Source organism: Arvicanthis niloticus, chromosome 20 (genome assembly GCF_011762505.2).
Source record: "Arvicanthis niloticus isolate mArvNil1 chromosome 20, mArvNil1.pat.X, whole genome shotgun sequence".
In the NCBI taxonomy this organism is placed as follows: Eukaryota; Metazoa; Chordata; class Mammalia; order Rodentia; family Muridae; genus Arvicanthis; species Arvicanthis niloticus.
The window spans coordinates 51,380,291-51,401,950 of record NC_047677.1 but is presented as its reverse complement, the minus strand read 5'-3'; the positions used below and the strand labels follow the sequence as shown (position 1 = coordinate 51,401,950).

The 21,660-nt window shown below is 47.1% G+C and overlaps 2 protein-coding genes across 2 annotated transcripts; one reads left to right on the top strand and one right to left on the bottom strand.

Annotated features, from left to right (window-relative positions):
* The first annotated feature begins 1,691 nt into the window (after positions 1 to 1,691).
* On the top strand, positions 1,692 to 5,176 carry Ppp1r11 (protein phosphatase 1 regulatory inhibitor subunit 11). Its single transcript, XM_034523938.2, has 3 exons — positions 1,692 to 1,963; positions 3,507 to 3,615; positions 3,968 to 5,176. The coding sequence occupies exons 1-3, from the start codon at positions 1,895 to 1,897 to the stop codon at positions 4,168 to 4,170; spliced, it is 381 nt and encodes a 126-aa protein (XP_034379829.1). The 5' UTR covers positions 1,692 to 1,894; the 3' UTR covers positions 4,171 to 5,176.
* Positions 5,117 to 10,644, bottom strand: Rnf39 (ring finger protein 39). Its single transcript, XM_034523881.2, has 4 exons — positions 10,087 to 10,644; positions 8,332 to 8,354; positions 8,016 to 8,107; positions 5,117 to 6,485 (listed from the first exon to the last, which is right to left on the bottom strand). Exons 1-4 carry the CDS (start codon positions 10,447 to 10,449, stop codon positions 5,905 to 5,907), a joined length of 1,059 nt encoding a protein of 352 aa, XP_034379772.1. The 5' UTR covers positions 10,450 to 10,644; the 3' UTR covers positions 5,117 to 5,904.
* Positions 10,645 to 21,660: the final 11,016 nt, after the last annotated feature.

Sequence of the window (21,660 nt, the reverse complement as noted above, 5' to 3'; positions counted from 1 at the left end):
CTCTGTTTTGTGGCTAATATCCACTTATAAGTGAGTACAAGTGAATGTTTTGCTCTGAGAGGCTTCACCCAGCTGCTGACTCATACAGATACCCAAAACCAAACAACAGATGGAACTTGGGGACTCATAGAAGAATAGGAGGAAGGATTTCGAGCCCCAAAGGGAATAAGAACTCAGGAAGACCAACTGAGTCAACTAACCTGGACCCTTACAGCTCTTAGAATCTGAACCACCAAGCAAAGAACATACATGGGCTGGACCTAGGCCTCCCCCCACATATGTAGCAGATGTGCAGCATGTGGGTCCCAAACAACTGGAGCAGGGGCAATTCCAAAAGCTGTTGCCTATAAGTGGAATAGGTTCCTCTAGCTGGGCTTCCTTGTCTAGCCTCAGTGGGAGAGGAAGCACCTAGCATCCCAGAGACTTGAGGTGTCGGGTGGGGGTGGGGAGGATGATACCTAGGGGGACCCCACCAGCTCAGGAGAAGGGGATGGGGGGAGGATTGCAGGAGGGGGTGCCCGGGAGGGAGGCAGTGAGCAGGATGTAAAGCAGGTAAGGAGGAAAAAACCTAATAATAATTTAAAAAATAATTGTTGGGTGTTGGTGGTGGTCTTTAATCCCAGCACTCAGGGAGGCATAAACAGGTGAATTTCTAAGCTTGAGATCAGCCTGGTTTACAGAGCGAGTTTCAAAAGGGTTCAGGGCTACACAAAGAAGCCCTGTTTGGGAAAAAAAAAATTAGGCTTCAATATCTGGTAAATAAAAGATAGGTGGGCTGCCAGGATACAGTTTGTACAAATTAGGAGCTTACAAATTAGAGGCTTCCCCCACCCCCACCCCAGGTTTGGTCTCTCGAACATAGCAAGCCTAAATGTAAACCATCACAAGGCCAATTTTTTAAAAAAGCACTTACACATATTATACATATAATCTAAATCTAGTTTCTCATTGTAAGAAAACAAAAACTGGCCGGGCGGTGGTGGCGCACGCCTTTAATCCCAGCACTTGGGAGGCAGAGGCAGGTGGATTTCTGAGTTCGAGGCCAGCCTGGTCTACAGAGTGAGTCCAGGACAGTCAGGACTACACAGAGAAACCCTGTCCCGAAAAAAACAAAAAACAAAAAAAAACAAAAAAAACTGGTATTTTGGGATGGCTAGGTGGAGAGATTCAACAAAATTTAACCAGATGAATTTGAATTTGTTATTCTGTTCCCTGCATCTAGCCTTTGCATTCCTCAAACTGGGAGCTAAACGGCAGTCTAGGTGTTTCACACTTTAATCTTAGTGCCTACTACGCCCAAAAAAGTCCAAGTCTAGTGTACCCTCACTGGGATATCAACAAACAGGGAGACGACTAGAACTCAGTGCATTTCCTGCTCCTGGAAAACCGTTTCTCGACAGAATGATAAAACGGAATTTGGCCGAGATGGGGTCCCTGTCCCACCTGTTTTTTCACCCAGATAAGGACACAGCAGATACGGTAAAGGCACACAGGACCCTCTTTGCCCAGCGGCCCCAAATTGACCCGCCAATGAACTTAGGCCCTGGACCTCCTGGCCCCACCCCACAATGACATCACTTCTGCCCACCTCGGCGTCTGCGCACTATTGCATTACGGCGGAACTAATCTGGCGACGCCTGCTTTAGCCCAAGCGGTGGTGGGGAAGGGAAACTGTTCTACAGGATGCGTCATACCCGGAAGTGAAAGGCCGGAAGTGGGGTTGGACAGGTTTTCCCCAGGGGTGGGGAAGCAGAGGCCCTGGAGGAGTAGGGGAGATTAAGAAGCTAGAGCATCCTGGCCTATACTCCGAATCGTGTACCAGTTCTCTTAGATCTCAGAGGCGCAGAAAAAGGGAAGGGTGTCTCATCCCGCTTCCTAGCTTTTCGCTTTAGCCATGGCGGAGGCAGGGGCCGGGATGAGTGAGACCGTCACTGAGACAACGGTTACCGTGACAACCGAGCCCGTGAGAAAGGCGGGCAGGGGGGCAATTTAGGGGTCTGGGAGGCACTGGGAGGGGGGTGGGGGTTTGGAAAGTTGGTGGGTTTGGGATCTGGGACATGTGGGGTTTACTCTTATTGGGAAAATCTCAAGGAACTAGAAATGATTGGAACGGCTCAAATGGTTCAAGTAACTGGTCAAGGATTGTTTAATCCGCAGTTACAATTAGAGTATAGGTGTTACGGCTTGGGGTGGTGGTCTGTGTACGTAATAAACGGAAACTGGGTTAAGGAGCAAGGAAGGTACTGGGAGAACGTGAAACGCCATTTGAGAAAGCATGGTTTTGGAGGCAAACGTACAGGACGAGTGCTTACCAATAGTCATGGAATGGGTGCGTGTTAAAGCAGAGGGAATGAGGAAACAAGAAAATAAGGTGAAGGTAGTGTTTTGGCAGATCAGAGAGGAGAAAAGCAAATGAGCAAACAATTTTTGCAAAAACGAATTGCTTTCAAAGGGAGAAAGATGCGTTGTGTTTAATGATGTCTGGGTTGAAGAAGCTTAGTAGTTTAGTAATTATTACCAGAGATGCCAGAATGTTAAAGAATAAGTAGATAGGATTAGGTAGCCCTGGGCTTGAAGATGAGAGAAAAAAGAATGAAGGCTTTCTTTGTAGGAGGAGGGTTTTGGATATTTGTTTTATTTTGATGTGTATGTGTGAGTATAGACCTGAAATCAATCTCAGATTTTTCTCAGGCATGGTCTACCTTTCTTTCTTTCTTTCTTTCTTTCTTTCTTTCTTTCTTTCTTTCTTTCTTTATTTTTGATACAGAATCATTTTTCCTGGAGATGACCAAATAGGCTAGGCTAGCTAGCAAGAGATCTATCTTCCTTTTTCCACCTCTCCAATACTGGAATTACAAACATGTACTACCACCACCACCGCATCTGACTTTTTGTTGTTGTTGGTTCTGTTCCCTTGGATTCATGCCATCAAACTCAGGTCTTCATGCTTGCAAGAAAAGAGCTTTACCAACAGAAATGTCTCCTCCCCCTACCCCCTAATCCCTGCCTTTTTTTTTTTTTTTTTTTTCCTGAGAAAAAAGCTCTACCATGTTTCAGAGGCCGTCTCAGTCTCCTAAGTGCTGAGATTACAGGCCTCAATCTCTTTAGAGAGAACATGAATGAGAGGTGTGGAGAAGAAAAGAAGGTCAAAGACTAGTCACAGGAAAGGGAGAAAATAACATTCCTATATTCATACCACCAAGCGTAACGAAGAAGACAGATGAAACAGGGAGAATTGTGTCTTACTTTGCAGATTTGCTGGCACCTTCCCTAGGTTAAGAATTGTCTTTTTTGTATACTGTTGGTTATCGAGAGAACAGGAATCCATAATTCCCACAGACAGTCTAAATACATGTCCTGTGTTGACTCCCAGCACGCTGGCCCCTCCAGGGGCATGGTGCATGTTACTGACTGAGCCAGGGAAGACAAAAGAGGAGGTTCCATGGGAAATCGGAAAAGCCTAGAAGAGGTGAGCCAGATGGGCCCACACCTCTTTAACTTTACAGGAGAATCGGAGTCTAACCATTAAACTTCGGAAACGGAAGCCAGAGAAGAAGGTGGAGTGGTCGAGTGACACTGTGGACAATGAGCATATGGGGCGCCGCTCATCGAAATGTGAGTGTGGGTGGCCCAGCATCCCGGCCACCGTCTCTCTCAGGCTTTACAGCTCTCTCGAGTTCTTGGTTGGAAAGGAAAGCGGGTGGGTGTAAAACTATGTGGTACCAAGGCCTGGGTGTGGAGGTGAGGGCAAGCCATGGCCGAATGGGAGGCAGGTGCCTCTGACTCTCTGAAGAGGCAAGAGCCGTGGGTACCTGAGTTCCTGGGGGAGGAGGCTAAGGCAGCTGGATTCCAAGAAAGTAGACGGAGACAGTAGTTGGGAGAGGATTTTCACACAGATCGGTGGAAATGTAACTGACTGAACTCTTATGTTCTTCATCCTTAACTGGCTTTCTCCCTCCCTGTGCAGGCTGCTGTATTTATGAGAAACCTCGGGCCTTTGGTGAGAGCTCCACAGAGAGTGATGAGGATGAAGAGGAAGGCTGTGGTCATACGCACTGTGTACGGGGTCACCGCAAAGGACGGCGTCCTACAACCCCAGGACCCACCCCAACCACTCCCCCACAGCCTCCTGATCCCTCTCAGCCCCCTCCAGGACCTATGCAGCACTAAATCCCTCTCACCACTCATGTGTCTGCCTGGCCCCAAATGTATCCATCTGACATGGGGACTCAACCCATGGCCTGGTCCCTTCTACTGCCCCCTTCTTTCCTCTCCTGCCTGATAGAGAAGAGGAAGAGGAGGGTAGATACAGATCCTGGAATTCTGACTTGCTGCTGTTCCAGAACCCAGGCTTCTGGGTTCTCCCAGCCCCTTTTTCCTTACAGTTTGCCCCCATGCCTGGGATCCAGGCATCGTGGTTCGAGGCTATCCCTTTTGTTCTCACTGCCAAACTACCTGTCCTGGGATCCAGTTATCTTGGCCACCTGCACCCTCAGCTTGAGTCCCAAGCACTTCAACTGGGTTTTCAACGGTCCCAGCTTTCACTGCCAGGGCCCCAATCAGATTCCAGGCAATCTTGCACCCCTGCTCTGTGTATTAATCCTGGCTTATGGTTCCTCCACTGACGAAGTTTTCCTAAATCTTAGGTTCTTGCCTGTGGGATGTAAGGTTGTGTGGAGACCATAGGGTTCCCTGGCTCTTCCGCTCCTTTTATCCCTTCTGGCCTTCCAAAGGAGTCAGGAGAGGTCTTTGTCATTCATACCTCTAATGGGAAGTGGAACCAAAAATAGTCATGTCCTGAATTGAATATAACATTTCTGACAACGCTGGCTGAGACCACTGACTTAGAGCCAATGATTTTCCCAGCCATTAATCTCTGAGCTTCAGCTTTGGTGATTTAGGGGCTTGGGTCCCTAAAGGGGAAGAGGGAGAAAGCAAAAAGATGAGGAGACAGGCCCCTGCAGTACACTCCTACCCTTTCCTTCCTAGGCTTTGGTGTCTGCCGACCCAGGTGTGTTGCTCTCTCTCTCAGCCCTCCCCAACTGGTGCTGGGATCTGGGGATTGTCCTCCTGGCCTCTCGCTGTGCATAGTACAGAGATCAGCAGAACCCACGGCACCACTTAGATCTCATTTATTGCCACAGATGCACAAAATAAATAACCCAACATTGCACAACGTGTTAAATACAGGCCCATTTATACACAAGGGAAGGATGGGGGACTATACAGAATGTTTGGGATGCCTGAGTTGCTCCTGGGTTGAGAAGGGAGGTAGCACCATTAGTTCTTTTATGTGCAAGATAAAGTTCCAAGAGGGTGTTCAATGGGAAAAGGCCACGAGCATAGGAAACAGTCATAAATGAAGGTAGAGTGTAGACTAGCTTGCATACACATCCCAAAAATTTATGTTTTAGGCTTCAGGTCTGAGCTGAGTGGCTTAGGCTACGAGTTAAGTGTCTTGTTTTAGGAGGATTTTTATTTTTTATTTATTTTTGAGGAGAATCAGAGTAGAAATGAGCAGGAAGCTCCAGCCTTCCTGCTGTGGATCATGCCCTGAGCCTTTTGGGATTGGAGGTAAATTAGGACTGTTTCCCAACACTGGTAGTACAAACAGAGCCTCTTTCTCTATCCTGGTCTAGAATGGTACAGAAAGAGGACTCAAGAAAAATGTCTTAGGTAATGGAGACTCAGGAGTAGACTGGCTTAAAGGCACGGATGTACAAGCCAGTTGAGGTTTTGATTTGGGAGAAAGAATGTGAGTGGGCAAAGGGTGTTTATTAATACTCCTGCTCCGATTGGTGCACGGACAAGGTCACTGAACTAGGTGGGGATTTCTGCACCTGACAGAAGTAGCCAAGAGGCCATCGGACTACTAGGCTAGGGTAGGAGCTAGAGACCCGAGACTCAGGCTTCTCCCGGCAGGATACGCAGCGGGGCGCGGGGGTCACAAGTGCAGAGCAGCGGGAAGACACGCTCCCCGAGCGGGCCCGGCGCCTGGAAGGCGAAGAGCAAGTCCAATGAGCGGCCGTCATAGAAGGCCACACGGCCCCGCTCCCAGTCCAAGTCCACGCGAATGCGCTGCGGCGGGGGCCTGGCGCCATCTAGCAGAGTGGGCTCCGGGGCCGTGAGCGCCCACAAGCGGCCGCCACGGCCTTCCACGGCCCATATAGCCTCGGATGGGCACAGCTTGATGAGGCCCTTGCGCGCCACGGACTCCCCGGCAGCGCCCACGGCATAACTGCTCTCTTCTGCGTTCTCATCCTTCGCTGCAGAGTCTCTGAAGGAACCGCTTTCCGCGGTCTCCACCTCCCAGCAGTGGCGGCCTGACGAGAATCCCTGCGCACCCAGCACGGCCAGGAGTTGATCGAAGCGCACGGGGCTGTCCAGCGGCGCAGGTGTTCCGGGTGGAGCCAGACTCACGCCGCGGTGGTCAGACGAGATGAGCAGATCACGGTGTGCAGTGCGAGGATCGAGAGTCAGGTCAGCTGCAGAAGAGGAGGAACATCACATGAGAAGTTTTTTAAGTCCGGAGAGAGAAAGATGGAGAAGAGGTATCAAGGGTCCTTAAGAGACGTCCTTGAGTCCCCTCGCAGCTCAAAGGGCGACCGAGATCAGAAGAGACTAAGGCACAGAGCTCTGATGCACCACTTTTGTTGAACTGGACTTGGACAAGAACCATTCTGGTCAAGGAACCCAGAGTGGAGTCCTGAGGGGAGGCTGTTTTGTGGTGTTGGTGGAAGAAGAATGGCTGATGGGACTTCGAGGGAGAACGAAGACTAACGCTTGAATCTGCAAGGCAACTGGACTATGGTGGCTTTAATCACAGCACTTGGGAGGCAAAGAGGGCAGAACTCTGTGAGTTCGAGGACAGCCTGTATAGCAAGTTCCATGCCAGTTAGGACTACATAGTAAGACCCTGTGTCAACAACGACACAAAGCAAAAACCTTTAATCTTCCGCATCTGGGTGGGGTATGTGAGCCAGGTCAGCCAGACTACAGAGAGAGACTGATACCTGAGAGAGACTGATACCTGATAGGAACCAGAGTGACTAAAGGAAGGGCAAAGGGAGGAATCCAGTAAAACTAGCTCATTTACCTTCACAGGACAGGCCCATTTCTATAAGAGATGTTGTCAGAGGAAATACAGAGATTGCCTAAGGGACCAGAAAGAGTCACTGGCCTTGTAGGTATGGGGTGCTTTAAGGAAATACTTCTGGATTAGGAGCTAGAAGCAATTTGGATTAAATGAGATGGAAGGGTGACTAAGGGGTGGAACATCTGGAGAGCTACCTTGGGAATGCACACAGAAAGGTAGAGGAGACACTGGAGTCCTGACCCCTTTCCAAGAATGGGAGGAGATTCCTCAGAGAGATCTTGTACTGTCTAGAGGTACATAAAAGCATGAGGGAAAGTGGCTGAGACCTGAGGAATTAAGGATATTGTTCTGGGCTACACTGTGCCTCCTGTCCAGACGTGGAGTTACATATGCATAGCCTCAGCACATTAGAGGCAAAGACAGAGGGACTAGAGGTCCATGCCAGCCTGGGATATATAGAAAGACACTCTTTAAAAGGGGTGGGATGTCAATTCTGTTCCCCAATTTTCTGAATTTACCTTATTTGGGGGGGGGGGAGGTTTTCACAAAGGTAATCAAGTAAAAAATGAGATTATTATAGTGGGCCCTGATGCAGTATGATTTCTACCTTAAAAGGGAGAGGAGACACTTGCACATAGAGACAGGTACCTAGAAGGAAGCTCAGGTAAGACCATCTGTGGACCAAGGAAGTGCTGAGACTTCCAGAAGCCAAGAGAGAGACAGATTTCTCTGTAGCCCTTGGACTTCTATCTCTAGACTTTGCAATACGGGTGGTGGCTGTTGAAGTCACGTGTTTGTGGCACTTCATTATCTCGGCTGTAGGAAGTCAAAACTGATAACAAAGGGGACTTGAGCATTTTTGAGAGCTAAGAGGGAGAAGACAGAGCATAGATTATGATCCACTCCCTCCCCTCCTCACCTGTCAGCCTGTGAAGCATGTTTTTTACCACGGGGTAATCTTCAGGGAGGTCCTCCCCTGAGTGAGATGACTTGGGTGCTGGGACATCAAATCTGGAGAGATGAAGGAAGGATCAGGAAGTTATTAGCATCCCTGCCTTTTTGATGCTGCTTCTGATGATCCCAACTCCTAACCCACTCACTTTTCACAGAAACGGGCAAGGAAGGCTACACTCTGGAAAACCTGTTGCTAAGTGGAGGTAAAGATACCGGCCTGGAGAGAAGGTAGTGGCTATGGCTGTAGGTAGTGGAAAGGAAGAAACAAAAATGGAACTCACCGTCTCCATGTCTTCCTCATATCCTGGTAGGGGCAGAAGAAAACACGGGTGTGAGTTCATACTGTGGGGCATCTTCCCCTCTGCCTCAGGTGAGCTCTGACTGCTTGATACCCTCCCACCTTCTAAAACCATCTCCCCTACCCGTCCCCTCCCCCGCAACACCCCTGCCTGCTCTGCTTCATTTTTCTCTTTGGTTCTTCCCTCTTCTTTTATACCCTTTACATCTGTCTACTCCAAAATCACTTTCTCTTCAAGCTCCTAGCTTCATTCAAACTGTTACATGCCTCCTCCATCCTTCGACAGCCTCAACATAACTACTTCTTACCTCTTGTTTAATCTCCCCAAGGCCCACGCTCTCTTTCAGTAGTGTTATCCTTATCTTTAGTTTCCGAAATGTATTCCAGACAAATGTCCACCCCTTCACCACAAAAAGGGGACACACACCCATATTCCTTGAGCTAAGAGTTGTTATATAAAAGCCTAACAATAAAGCCGCTTTCCTTCTAGTCTTAAAAGCTCAGTGGCGTTTATTGGGCTCTTTGTTTTATTATGTCTCTATACCCTCAGGCCCCTGAACTCAGAAGTGTCCCAAGAGGCCCTACAGAGAGCCATAGCAGCCGGAAGAGGGCGCTGGATTCTCTACCCCTTCAAACACTGGGTTTCCTCCATTCCCCTTTTCTGATACTCGGAGAGGATGGCCAGGAAGGCCAGTATGGCAGGAAGAAGAGAGGACGGCAATTACACCTAGACTAATTAGGTCTGTGAAGCCTTCAAAGGGCGGAAGCCAGAAGCAGGATAGGAGCGTTGCTAAGGAAAAAAATAAGCCAGATGGATGGTCTTGAGGTACTCCAGGAATAGGAGTGGTTGATGTCTAAGGGGCTCAGGGAGGGCCTAGCAGAAAACTTTATGGCTACAACCTGGAGACTAGCAAGAGGCCTGCCAGCTGTTCACCCGGACCTAGCCTCCACCTGTTTCCGCCTGTGCCTGGGGATCTGGGAGGAGCTGAGGACAATAACAACCCACAGTTCGGCTAGGGCTTGTTAGAGGAAGGCATTTTGCCCCAGACACACACACACACACACACACACACACACACACACACACACACACACACACTAGTCTCCTAATTTCCCACCTTTCAACTTCTGCTTTTTCTGCACCCAATGTCAACCTTGGCTCCAGTGATTCTCTGTTCTTTCGGTCCTAATCTCCACCTTCACTGGGCTCCTCCTTTACCTAACCCGGGTGTCTGCACCCCACTCCCCTTTCTGGCTCCCACCCCGGCTCTGCAGGAGGTTTCAGAGATCACTAGGGGGCTCAGCGTTCTAAATGCCACCAACATGTTTCTGCCTCTACAACCTCTTCCCTCCAACTCTGACAAGGCTTTATCCAGCCTCCTCCCCAGCAAACCCCCTCACTGAGTGTCAGCTCCTTCCAGCCTGTCCTACCTCTCTTTCTCAAACTATTTGGCCAATCTTTTCCCCTCCCTCCCCTTCCCCTTCTCCTTCCTTTTCTTAAAATTCTTATTTAAAATCCCTTCCTTTTCTATGTAGCCATTTCTGTACGGAAACTCGCTATGTCTACCAAACTGAACTTGAGCAATCCTCCTGCCTCCGCTTTCCTGGTGCCAAGCTGTCTGCTACCTACATTTCCATTAGTGCTTCAGAGAGAAAAGCATGGCTCCCACCTTTGCTAGGACACCCACAGACCTCTTCTTCACCAACAACCAGAACCTGTGAAGACGGACCGCCTTACCTCTCCGTGGGGATCCAGGCAACCCATGGTGGGGATGCGGCCGCCGCGTCGTTTCCCGGCCCGGGCCCCGGGCTCCGCCAGTTTCTCACGCAGCCCGCGGCTGATGCGCACCTCCACTGCCAGTCGCACGTTGGACCTCAGGCTGCGTCTGGGGCACGGCTGGCCACAGCAGGGGCAGGAAGGGGGCGCCGCCTCGGAGCCGGACGCCGCCGGGGCCCCCCAGCAGCGCGCCAAACACGCACGGCAGAAGCTGTGCTCGCACGCCAGCAGGACTGGGTCCTCGAAGGGGCCCCCGCACAGCGGACACGTCGCCAGCTGCTCCAGACGCTCCACCAACCCCGGGCCCAGCTCGGGAGCCTCCATGGAAAGCAGGGGTCCCGACGCACCCTAGCCCGTAGCCGCCCCCGAGCTCGCAAGTGGCGGACCACGCCCGCTGCGTGCTGACTTGACGCCCCTTGCTGCACCTCCCTCATTCACTTCGCACCTCCTATCTACCCCTCTCCCTGGCTGCCTCAGCTACCCAGATCGGACTCAGAGTGTCTCCTCACCACTTCAGGTTTTATAGGGAGGGAGGAGGCCCCGTGCAGGAGGTAAACAGCAGACCTTGCGTAATGCCTCATCTGGTTCTCCCGCTTCCCTAGTAGGGTTTGGGGGAGCAGGGTGTGGAGACTGAGACACCTAGGTTCTAGAACCTAGGAGGTGAGCACCAAGGCACGTGGGCAAAGTAGCACTGTTGGGTTTGGTAGCCCCTCCTCCCCCCGTAAGTCCCTTAAGAGTATGAATCTCCCCCTTTGGCCTGTGGTGTGCTTTTGGTGGGCAGGATGCCCAGGCTCGCTTTTGGCATGTGTGCCCACATTGCCAGGGCATGAGTCATCCCAGGTGGCTGGCACACCTACATCTGGGGGTTGGGGGCCCGGAAGTTTGGGTCCTGGACTGTGTGGCTTTGGCAGGCCTCTGAGTGTTGGCGTGTGGTTGTCACTCCTGGCGCCTCTCTGCCTTCTATCTTCCTGTCTTGCCTATTAAGGTCTGGGGACACACAAGGCTTCAGGAGAAGAGCTGGAAGCAGGCGCCTACACACTCCTGCCTCTTAAGTTCAGACTCTGCATCCTCATTCATTTCCACCACCACCCCTGCCTTGTTTCCATTTTCTCTATGCTTTTCCTTTGTGTTATTTTCAACTTTCTTGTTCCCTTTCTCTTTATACCTGACAATTACCTATTTCAACTAATCTCAGAGGCCCAGAAATTCCCATTAAAGAAATCAACTTACCTGTTTGTTTATTTTAATTTAAATGGCAGATCCTGGGAGCTCCCTTCTGCCTTCATTTCTTTTGTTTGTTTGGTTTGGGTTTTTTGTTTGTTTGTTTTTTTTGTTTTTTTGGTTTTTTTTTTTTTTTTTTTTTTTTTTTTTTTTTTTTTTGGTTTTCCAAGACAGGGTTTCTCTGTGTAGCCCTGGCTGTCCTGGAACTCACTCTGTAGACCAGGATGACCTCGAACTCAGAAATCCGCCTGCCTCTGCCTCCCAAGTGCCAGGATTAAAGTCGTGCGCCAGCACTGCCCGGCTTTCTGCCTTCATTTCTGATCTATCCTTTTACCCCTCTCTCACCTCTATCACCATCTCTTCCTCCTCTCCTCTCTTTCTTTCTGTTCTCTCCTCTTCCTAGCTCCCCTTTCTCTTTTCCAAGCCTTTCTGCCCGGGTACATTTGGGAATTTCTAAAAAAGCTTCTGTTTGTCCCCACATGTGACCACATACACTGTTGCATATGTATCATGATCATTGGTGTCCAACTCCTGTGTGCACAAGCCTATAGACAGATATACTCATACAGAACAGGCATCACAAACATATCCCAGTAGTCTCGTAACATTGAACATCAGGAGGTTGTTGAGGGACAGATGGACATACTCAACTAAAACATGCAGAGAGGGACCTTGTCATTAGTTTTATTGTTGGTGGTAATAACAAAACAAGGAATTGGGGCTTTACAGAACAGCAGCACTTAATTAGACACCCCCTCCAGGCACCCTTCTTCCTCCCCCACAGTTACTAGAGAGGTACTCAAATGTGACACCATGATAAACAAACCTCCACAAACAAATACAAACCTCCCAGCTCAACATCAGCATACACCAGCAAAATATGAGGCTGGGTATGATGGTGCATGCTTGCAGTCCCAGAACTCAGGAGCATGAGGCAAAAGGATTGCCATGAGTTCCAAGCCAACTTGGACTATATATAAAACACTCTCTCTCTAAAACACAAACAAACAAACAAACAAACAAACAGAAAACCCCACCATTCCAACTTTTTTTAAAGACCCAACACAATCTAAATCTATTTCGAAAAAGATGCATTTCTATGCAAGTAAAAATGGTACCATGCCACACAAGATGCTTCATCCTAGAAACTGAAGAAGACATTGTCTTACATAGAAATGGAGAATTAGTTTGAGGTTATACTATATTTGATAATAAGTTGAGCTTAAAGTAGGGAGACTATTCCAGAGTACATGGGTGTGTTCACTGCAATCACAAACATTCTTAAAAGTAGAGAGTGAGAACAGAGAGGACAACGAGAGAGCTAGTAGCACCAGAAGTTCACAGACTGACATTGCTGGCATATATATATATGCAGTGATATATATGGAGGTCATAGCAGAGAGAAGAGGTTATCATGTCTCCTGCAGCTGGACTCAAGGGCAGTTGTGAGTCACCCAGTGTGGGTGCTGGGAACCTAACTCAGGTCTTCTGCAGGAGTAGCAAGTACTCTGTGCTGGCTAGTTTAATGTCAGCATGACACAAGCTAGAATTGCTGGAGAGGAGGGAGCCTCAGTTGAGAAAATACTACCTTAAGATTCGGCTGTTGGCAAATCTTAAGGCATTTTCATAATTATTGATCCATGAGGGGGAGGCCTCCACATGAGGGAGGTGGGCTGGTGGTCCTGGGTCTAAAAAAAATTAGGTGAAAGAAGCAAGTCAGTAAGCAGCACGCCTTCATGGCCTCTGCATCTGCTTCTGCCTCCAGGTTCCTGTCCTGCTTGAGTTCCTGTCCTTACTGGTTTTGATTATGAACTGTTATATGAAAGTGTGGGCAAAATAAACCCTTTCTTCCCCAAGTTGTTGTTCGGTCATGGTGTTTCACCACCGCAGTAGTAACCCTGACTGACACACACTATTAACCATTAAACAGTCTCTCCAGCCTTCATACATTGCTGGCACTGACAATTGAGGAAGGAAGCCATGATGCAAAGAAGCAGCAAAAACTAAGAGAAGGGATTATCCACTCAATGATCCATTAGGAGCCATGTCCTACTGAGATCTTAATTTTATCCCATTGAGGCCCTTTACAGACTTATGAACTAAAGAATTAAAAGACAGCAAATTTGGGGGCTGGAGAGATTGTTGCACAGTTAAAGGTGTCTGCTACTCTTCCAGAGGACCTGAATTAGGTCCAGAGCGCATAACAGATGACTCACAACCAGGTGTAACTCCACATCTTCTGGGCACCCACACATGTGGCACATATTTACACACACACACACACACACACACACACACACACACACGCACAAAGAATTTTAATTTAAAAAGATGAGCAGGGATGTGACTCAATGGTACAGTGCTTTCCTTGAGTGCACAAGGCTCTTGGGTTTGACACCCCCAGCAGTGCAATAACAAACAAAACAATCGTGTGTTAAAAACATTAAACTTTGTGGTAAGTTTATTGCAGAAGCTGTAAGAAATTAATATACTCACTAGTCCTTTCTCCTTATATCTTGCCTTTGGGGTCTGTATTTGTGTGTTTGTTATTGTTGACTTTATTTTGTTTGAGACGTAGTCTTTCTATGTAGCCTCAGGCTGACCTAAATTTGCTATGTAGCTCATATTAGCCTCAAACTTAAAATCATCTTACCACAGCCTAGTTGAATGCTAAAATCACACGTATGTGACATCATACTAAACTATGTATGTCTGTTTTATTCTGATATATGGATTCTACTGCTTTTCTTCATTGCTTTGTTAGTCTCCGTTGTCTCCTGTTCTCTTCCTCCTCTTCTTCCTCTTCTTCTTCCTCCTCCTTTCCTCTTCTTCCTCCTTTTCTCCTCCTCCTCCTCTTCCTCCTCTTTCTCTTCTTCCTCCTCCTTCTCTTCTTTCTTCTCCTTCTTCTTCTCCTTCTTCTTTTCTTTTTTTTGTAAAACAGGGTCTCATTATGTTTCTAGCTGTCCCAGAACTTACTATGTAAAGCATGCTGGCCTTAAACTCACAGAGAATAAGCTTGTTGCTGCCTGCTAAGTGGGACATTAAAGGCGTGTGCCACTATCCGCAGCTGGATTATTTCATTAAATTGACTCTATTTCTACCTTCAGCATCTCTTAACAGAGTTCTTTCTGGATCTGGGCCTGGAGTTCTAGAAAAACACTTCTGAGCCCCTTCAGTCCAAGTGCCTTGCCATGGCCCTCAAGGTCTTCTCTTGACAGTGCTTCATTCACAGCCTTGTTTGGACATTGAAACCACCAGAGAAACCTAAGTTTCTAATGCCCTGGGTGACACCTTTAACCAATGAAGCAAAACCTGTGGACATGAGTGACCGACATCAGCAGCTTTCAAGCTTTTGCAGGATGTCTTGCATCATGAGTCTGCAGTGGACCCGCCCCTCCTGTTTTGTTCTTCTGCTCTGGCTCCAGTGTTTTTCAGTTTCCTGTTCCTTGAACGTTCCAAGGCTGATCTAGATGTCTCAGCGCTTACTGTTCCTTCACTTTAGAGAAAGCTTTGAATATCTCTCCCTGTCATCTCATTCAGGTCTCAACGCAAAGGCAACATAGTCAGAGAGGACTCTTGTTCTCCAGTGTCAGGGATGGATGCCATGGCCTCACACCTGCTGGGTAAGTAATTTATTATTGAGCTACATCTCCAGCCCGAACAAAGGCTTCATCCATTAGTATTTATCTATTTATTTTAAAATTAATCTATAGATGTGTGTGCCTGCATGAGTTTATGTGTGCATATTCACAGGTGCACAGAAGCCAGAGGCTGGCAGATCCCCCTGGATCTGGACTTATAGGAGCCTGGTGGGAACCAAATCCTAGCCACTACAAGAACAATAAGCTCTCTTACCCACTGAACTGTATACCTAGCCTCAACACCACATACATTTCCAGTCATATTTTTCTCCAAGGGATTAATTATCTCTTTGTCTTCATCATCTTTATCTTGGTCTCCAATACTCTATTTACCTGGTTTTACTTCTATCCAACAGATGACAAGCCCCACAGGAGCAGGAATGTAAGCTTCATGTTCGAGACTGTCTGACACACACCTGGCCCAATGCCCAGCACAATGTCTCAACGTCTCTGCTCAGTTGATGGATTACTCACTGTCGATTGGGCAAAGTGAGAAGATCCTTCTTTGAATGACTACTTATCCCATCTAAATGCCAGACAAAGACACTCTTATCAGTTAGTAGTCCTTCCTCATTGTTAGGTGCTAGGGATGGTGCTGGAGAACACTTGGGTGATAGAAGAACTGGAAGCTCATTCTGTTGCAGAAGCACATAGCCAGCTGCTGCTTCCCTTCATAGCCAGGTGGCGAGGACTTCCTCAACCTTCAGCCTGCTTTCCAAATGTTCACACCTGATGGTTCTAGGACGTGGGTAAAGGAAAAGGCATCTGGGCCTGGACTCTGCCAGGAACATTCTGCTCCTCAAGACCTTCTCCCTCCCTCTCTGGGTGCCCTAATGACTTTACCTTATTAATGATCCTCTGATCCTCCCCAGAGTTTATTCTGTGACCATAAACGGAGAGTGGAGTTGAGTGTGTGTGTGTGTGTGTGTGTGTGTGTGTGTGTGTGTGTGTGTGTGTGTGTGTGTATGCGTGTTGGCTTGGCTTGGCTTGCTCCTGTTGACTGTAACAGGATCCTGCCCCTCCTTAAAGCAGGTGCCTCCTACACAACTGTTCCCACCCCTTTCAGGATGCCTACTTATGGTGCTGTGTTATAGTAGCTCTGCTTGCTACCGAGGAGTGTTAGAAATCAGACAGGCCCCTTCATTTTCTTTCTTTTTCCTGTTTTTTCTTCACTCCTTTTGTTTATCCCTCAGTCTGTCTTTCCTCTGCATCAGTAACATGTCATCTTTTTAAAAACATCTCTGTGTCTAACTAAGCCTTCAAGGAGGGGAGGTAGGCATGAAGAGGTGTTTGGAGGATGATCATAGAACAGTCATAGTCCCTGCCCTTAGAAAGCACGATAAGGCAGGTAAAGTATATCTATTACTACCCCAAATCTATCATTACTAAATTAGGGAGTGTAATAAGACAGATAAAGTGTCTCCATTTCCAAGTTTGCTGGGGTGAGGGGTGGATTGAGAGTCCTTTCTGTAGACAGATCAAACCGAAGGAAGGGATTTCAGAAAATCTTCCTGGAGGAAATGACCTGTAAATGGGAGGGCTGAGTCAAAATGAGAGGACAGTGGGGGGGGGGGGGGGGGAGACTGAACAAAGAATTTTTCTACTGAAAGTGGCAAAAGAAGACCTAGGAGAAAAAGAATCAAAAACAGCCAATACTGCAATCCTTTCTCAACTCCCATTCATGGTGGTCTTCCCTTCAACTACACCTCAATAACTGCTCATTTTAAAGAAAAGAATGTGCAGCCTTCAGTGTCCTCTAGGATACTTGGAAGGTCTCTGGAGCGACCGTTGTGAGGGCTCAGAGTAGACTCTGTCCCGACTGATGAGTGGCTTCAGAAGGGCTGAGACTGAGGGGCGGGCATGCATTGAAGGGCACATTCTTTCTCTCCTTTGCTTTCTTTTCTGTCCCTCTTTACAAATCTCCCCTTCCTCTTTTGAGCAGTTCCCCTCTCTCTTCATTGTTTTCTGGCTCTTCCATTTTCCACGGCCTCTTAGCAGTATACCTTTTAAGAGCTGAACATTCTCTCACTCATCACACCGAATCATTCAAGAACCCCTCACCCCCACCACCACCCAGAGCTCCCAGAGACTAAACCACCAACAGAAGAGTACACATAGAGGGAGCCATGGCTCCAGCTGCATATATAGAAGATGATGGCCTTATCTGGCATCAATGGGAGGGGAGGCCCTTGGTCCTGTGAAGGCTTGATGCCCCAGTGTAGGAGAATGCTAGGGCGGTGAGGCAGGAATGGGTGGGTGGGTGGGGGAACACCCTCATAGAAGCAGGAGGAGGGGGAATGGGATAGGGGGGTTGCAGAGGGGAAACCAGGAAAGGGGATAATATTTGAAATGTAAATAAATAAAATAACCAAGAAAAAAACTGTTTTCCTCTCTCTCTCTCTCTCTCTCTCTCTCTCTCTCTCTCTCTCTCTCTCTCATTTATTTATTTATTTACTTACTTACTTATTTTTGGTTTTTTGAGACAGGGTTTCTCTGTGTAGCCCTGGCTGTCCTGAAACTCACTCTGTAGACCAGGCTGGCCTCGAACTCAGAAATCCACCTGCCTCTGCCTCCCAAGTGCTGGGCTTAAAGGCGTGCACCACCACTGCCTGGCAAGAACTGTTTTCTAAATACCCAGTGTATTCCTACCACTGTTGGAAGAGAATGGGGGTACAAAGCAGAAGTCAGACACAGTTTCTTGTCCTTGGGCAATTTAAATTGTATTGACAGAAACTAATAATAAGCAAGTAAACAGATAAATTAGCAAGATAATTATAGATTATAACTGCTCTGAGGAACATAAAGAGGCTAATATACCAGGAATTAACTGGAGGAGGCACAGAGTAGCTTTATTAGGATAATAGATGGGGCTCTGCTGACATCTGACCTGAGCTCTGACAGATGAGAGGGACCCATAGTGAGAAGAGCTGAGGAAGAGTCATCTTGGTAGCAGCAGCCTTGTAACTGACCAAGAAGGTTCAACATGGGATAGGAGAGATGCCAGAAGCAGTATCTTAGCATCAGGATAAGAACTTTGCTTTGTTCTGAGCCTTAAGTGGAGGAATTTCTGGCTCAAGTCTTCTGTATCTAGAAGCTCATTCTTCTTTAACCTCTCCATTTCATTTTCTAATTCTGGGTTTTCCGTGCCATTTACACACAAGGTGGACATCTCTCTTTCATATCCACCTCATTGTCATCTTCCAAATAAACCAGTTTGTCACCTTCCCAGGGTCTTCCTAAATGTACTGCATGTAGCTGATTTAATCTGGTTCCGGATCATTCGAGATCATGATAACTGATACGTAAGTAGAAAAACCTTTCTAATTTTCATCCCTTGGGAGTGAGGGAGTTTCTGTCTCATAGGCAGCTGCTTCAGATATTCATAATGAAAGGTAGAAAAATCATAAGTTGATCCCCTGAACCCTACTCTTAAAAGCAAAGACATAAAAACCTTTAAGTCAAACACTGTGTTGCCTCAGTCCCAGGAAATTAGCTGACCATTTGAACAGATGGCCCTAACTAAACAAACCTTAAGATTCATGGTGTCAGGATGCTATGGGCCCGAGATTAGCCTGGCCGCGCTTTGAACTAACAGCCCTGAGACAGTTGGTGCCAGGATGCTAAAAGTTTGAGATAAGCCTGACCCCCTTGAACTGGAGCTCATGATATATAGTGTGAAACTACTTCGAAATAGCCAATTATAAAGTGACACACCATGCATCTTAGGAATTTGAGATCAAATGTATCGATGACCTAGTGACCTGTTCCCCCTCCTTCCCCCTTCCCTAACTAACTCCACCCCCACCTGATTTGTAGATTCACCCTTAAAAGCTGTAAACTTCTTTTGTTCGGGGCTGCGGAATCCCTCAGGCCCCTGCGCGGGCTGGAAGGGAGGACAGCCCTGGCTAGCCAGTAAACCTCTTGCGTTTGCATCAAGATGTGTTTCTCGTGAGTGATTTGGGGTGCGTCTGCAGTTCTCCACGGATCGTGAGTTCTTTTTCTAGTGGGCCTTACAATAGCATATGATATGCCCAGTGTTGAAATCCAGCAATCACAGGAAACAGAAGAAGTAAAGAAGTCTATGCTTGGGCTGGAGAGATGGCTCGGTGGTTAAGAGCACTGACTGCCTCGGCCTCCCAAGTGCTGGGATGATAATGAAGATTTTAATATAGGTGTTTTTGAAATATTACCTGGAACATATTTATCTAAATAGACAGTCATTGTTCACCCCAAACTCAAATTTAAATAAAAACCTGTATTTTCATCTGTTTTTTTGTTTGATTTCTTTGTTATGACAGGGTCTTGCTATGCATCCCTGACTGCTGTCCATTTCAGGATCTTCCTTAGTCTCCCAAATGCTGAAATTACAGGCATGAGCCACCATGCCTGGCAGTCATTTGATAAATCTAAGAATTCTACAAGTATGCAGCGCAGAGGCTTATAGAAGAGACCCTTTTCAAAGGAGGTGACACCAAGAAGAGATCTGGGAGATGAATAGTCCATCCTATGCAAAAGGAAGCAGGGGATTTCAAGGGAGAGAGACCAGATTTGCACAGATCCAGAGGCAAGAACACTGGGCTAGTGTAAGCAGAGCTGGTGGACAGTGAGCAGGATATAAAGAATATGACTTGAATAATAATGAGGACTTAGGCAAAGGGCAGATATTAGGTTCTGAGGAGTCAAAGGAGACAAGGATGGGAGAGAACAACCCCTACATGCTAACAGCAGCCCTCAGAGTAACGTGAGGTGGTCCATCCTGAAAAGAGAAAACATTCTAGTAGTTCAGGTGAAAGATGTTGGCTTGAAGGAGTGGAAGCCAATGAAGCTGGGATAAGCAGGTTGATCTGAAGCATAATTTATAGATAGAACTGACTGTGTGTTGGAGTAAGCTTCAGAGGTTAAGGAAAATGAAGGTTATTAGTTTTTCTTTCTTATTAGGTTTTCTTTTCCTCTCTCTCTCTCTCTCTCTCTCTCTCTCCCTCTCTCCTTCCCTCCCTCTCTCTTTCTTTCCTTGAGACATGTTTTTTTCTACATATCCCTGGCTGTCTTGGAACTTACTATGTAGACCAGAGTGGCTTCAAACTTGCAGAGATCAATCTGTCTCTGCCTTTTGAATACTGGAATTAAAGGCATACCCTGAAAGAGATGAGCTCTTAATTCTGCATCCACACCACTGCTATGACTGAAACACTTATGACTGAAAGCTCTTAATGAACTTTAGCTGTTTGGATGGACTCGAGATGAGAGGGGATGAGTAGTAAGAATTCCTGTTTCTCCCAGATAACTGTAAGGACCGTGTCCTTCCTGTGAAATATTCTTTACTGTGCCCTCACCAGCTCTGCTGTTCCATTTCCTGAGTATCCACTTTACAAACCCATTGCATAAATTTTTTTACTTGATGAATTATGTCAACACTCAGAAAATTTCAAATTTGAGGGCATTTGCAATTTTAGATTTTTTTTTTTTTTGATTAAGAATGATAATGACCAATCTGTATCTTTCTTCCTGGGAAGGAGGACAAGGAATGCTGGTCATGGCACCTTAATTACAATTTCAGTAGGTAGTAAACAAAGCTTGGAAGAGGCAAGAGGAGGAGTTAATTGCTCATCTGCAGGAAGCCAGTCAGAATGGAGGGAAAGACAGGCAACAGCTCTGAAGCAGAAGCTGCTGAGGAATTAGGATCCCCTGGCTATATAGCAGAGGAAACATTAAAGAGGTTACCTGAGGCGGGGCCTTGACATCACTGTAAGGACTTTCTTTAGTGGGGGTGGGGTGATGGGTTGGGGCCAACTGCACTGGTGGAGTTGTCAATTGGACTGGATGTGATGTGAGAGCAGATGAGGAGTTGAGAAGAATCGGATTGGCCTAGGATCAGGGAGGATGTGTCTATCAGCTTAGGTGAGGAAGTCAAATGTTAAGGGGTTAAAGAGGTGGCTCAGGGACTGAGAGAACGGGCTTCAGTTCCCAGAACCCAGACTGGGTGGCTCACTACTACCGTAACCCAAGTTCCAGAAGATCCAATAGCTCTGTAGGCATCTTAACTGATGACATGGTACACATATAGACTAGCAGGCACATATACAGATAAAATTCTTTAACAATCAGTGTTTTTTTTTTTTTTTTTTTTTTTTTTTTTTTAAAAAAAAACAGTTACAAGATTAAACTAGACATGGTGGCACACCTCTGGCATTACAGCTGAGAGACTGAGACAGGAACCATTGCTGAGAGTTAGAGGCCAATGTGGAAAACACAGCAAGACCTTGGAAGGAGGAGGGGAAGCGAACTGAGATAACATAGGGGTACTTGATACAGCTATGTGATGACATCAGTGTGTTCAGTGACTATACAACAAAGAGTTAAAGGGTGGGTATGTGAATCTGGGTTTGTCTCTCATGAAGTATGTGGCCCTGGATATGGCATTATGGGTAGCAGTGAAACCAAAATAGTCCCTATTAACATTAGCCATTTATAATTTTTCAGATGTTTTAATTTTTTTTCCTGCTCTCTTACCCGGTTCACAAGAGTCTAAACATCTCCTTTATTGTAAGGAACCTGGAGGGCAGGCAGAAAAGCAAGCTCATTTGTACAAGATCACAGTCAAAGTCAGCCTTAGGGACACAGCAGACAACAGTGCTCCTGCTCCCATTATGTTAAACCTTGACTCCTGACTCCC

Bases quoted from the DNA above. Each gene is read 5' to 3' on its own strand.
- Ppp1r11 (XM_034523938.2), top strand. From the start codon at position 1,895: ATGGCGGAGGCAGGGGCCGGGATGAGTGAGACCGTCACTGAGACAACG. The intron at 1,964-3,506 runs GTGAGAAAGGCG...TTAACTTTACAG, and splicing joins TTACCGTGACAACCGAGCCC to GAGAATCGGAGTCTAACCAT. The intron at 3,616-3,967 runs GTGAGTGTGGGT...CTCCCTGTGCAG, and splicing joins GGGGCGCCGCTCATCGAAAT to GCTGCTGTATTTATGAGAAA.
- Rnf39 (XM_034523881.2), bottom strand. From the start codon at position 10,449: ATGGAGGCTCCCGAGCTGGGCCCGGGGTTGGTGGAGCGTCTGGAGCAG. The intron at 8,355-10,086 runs GTAAGGCGGTCC...TGCCCCTACCAG, and splicing joins GCCTGGATCCCCACGGAGAG to GATATGAGGAAGACATGGAG. The intron at 6,486-8,015 runs GTGAGGAGGGGA...CCTCTTCTGCAG, and splicing joins CATGCTTCACAGGCTGACAG to CTGACCTGACTCTCGATCCT.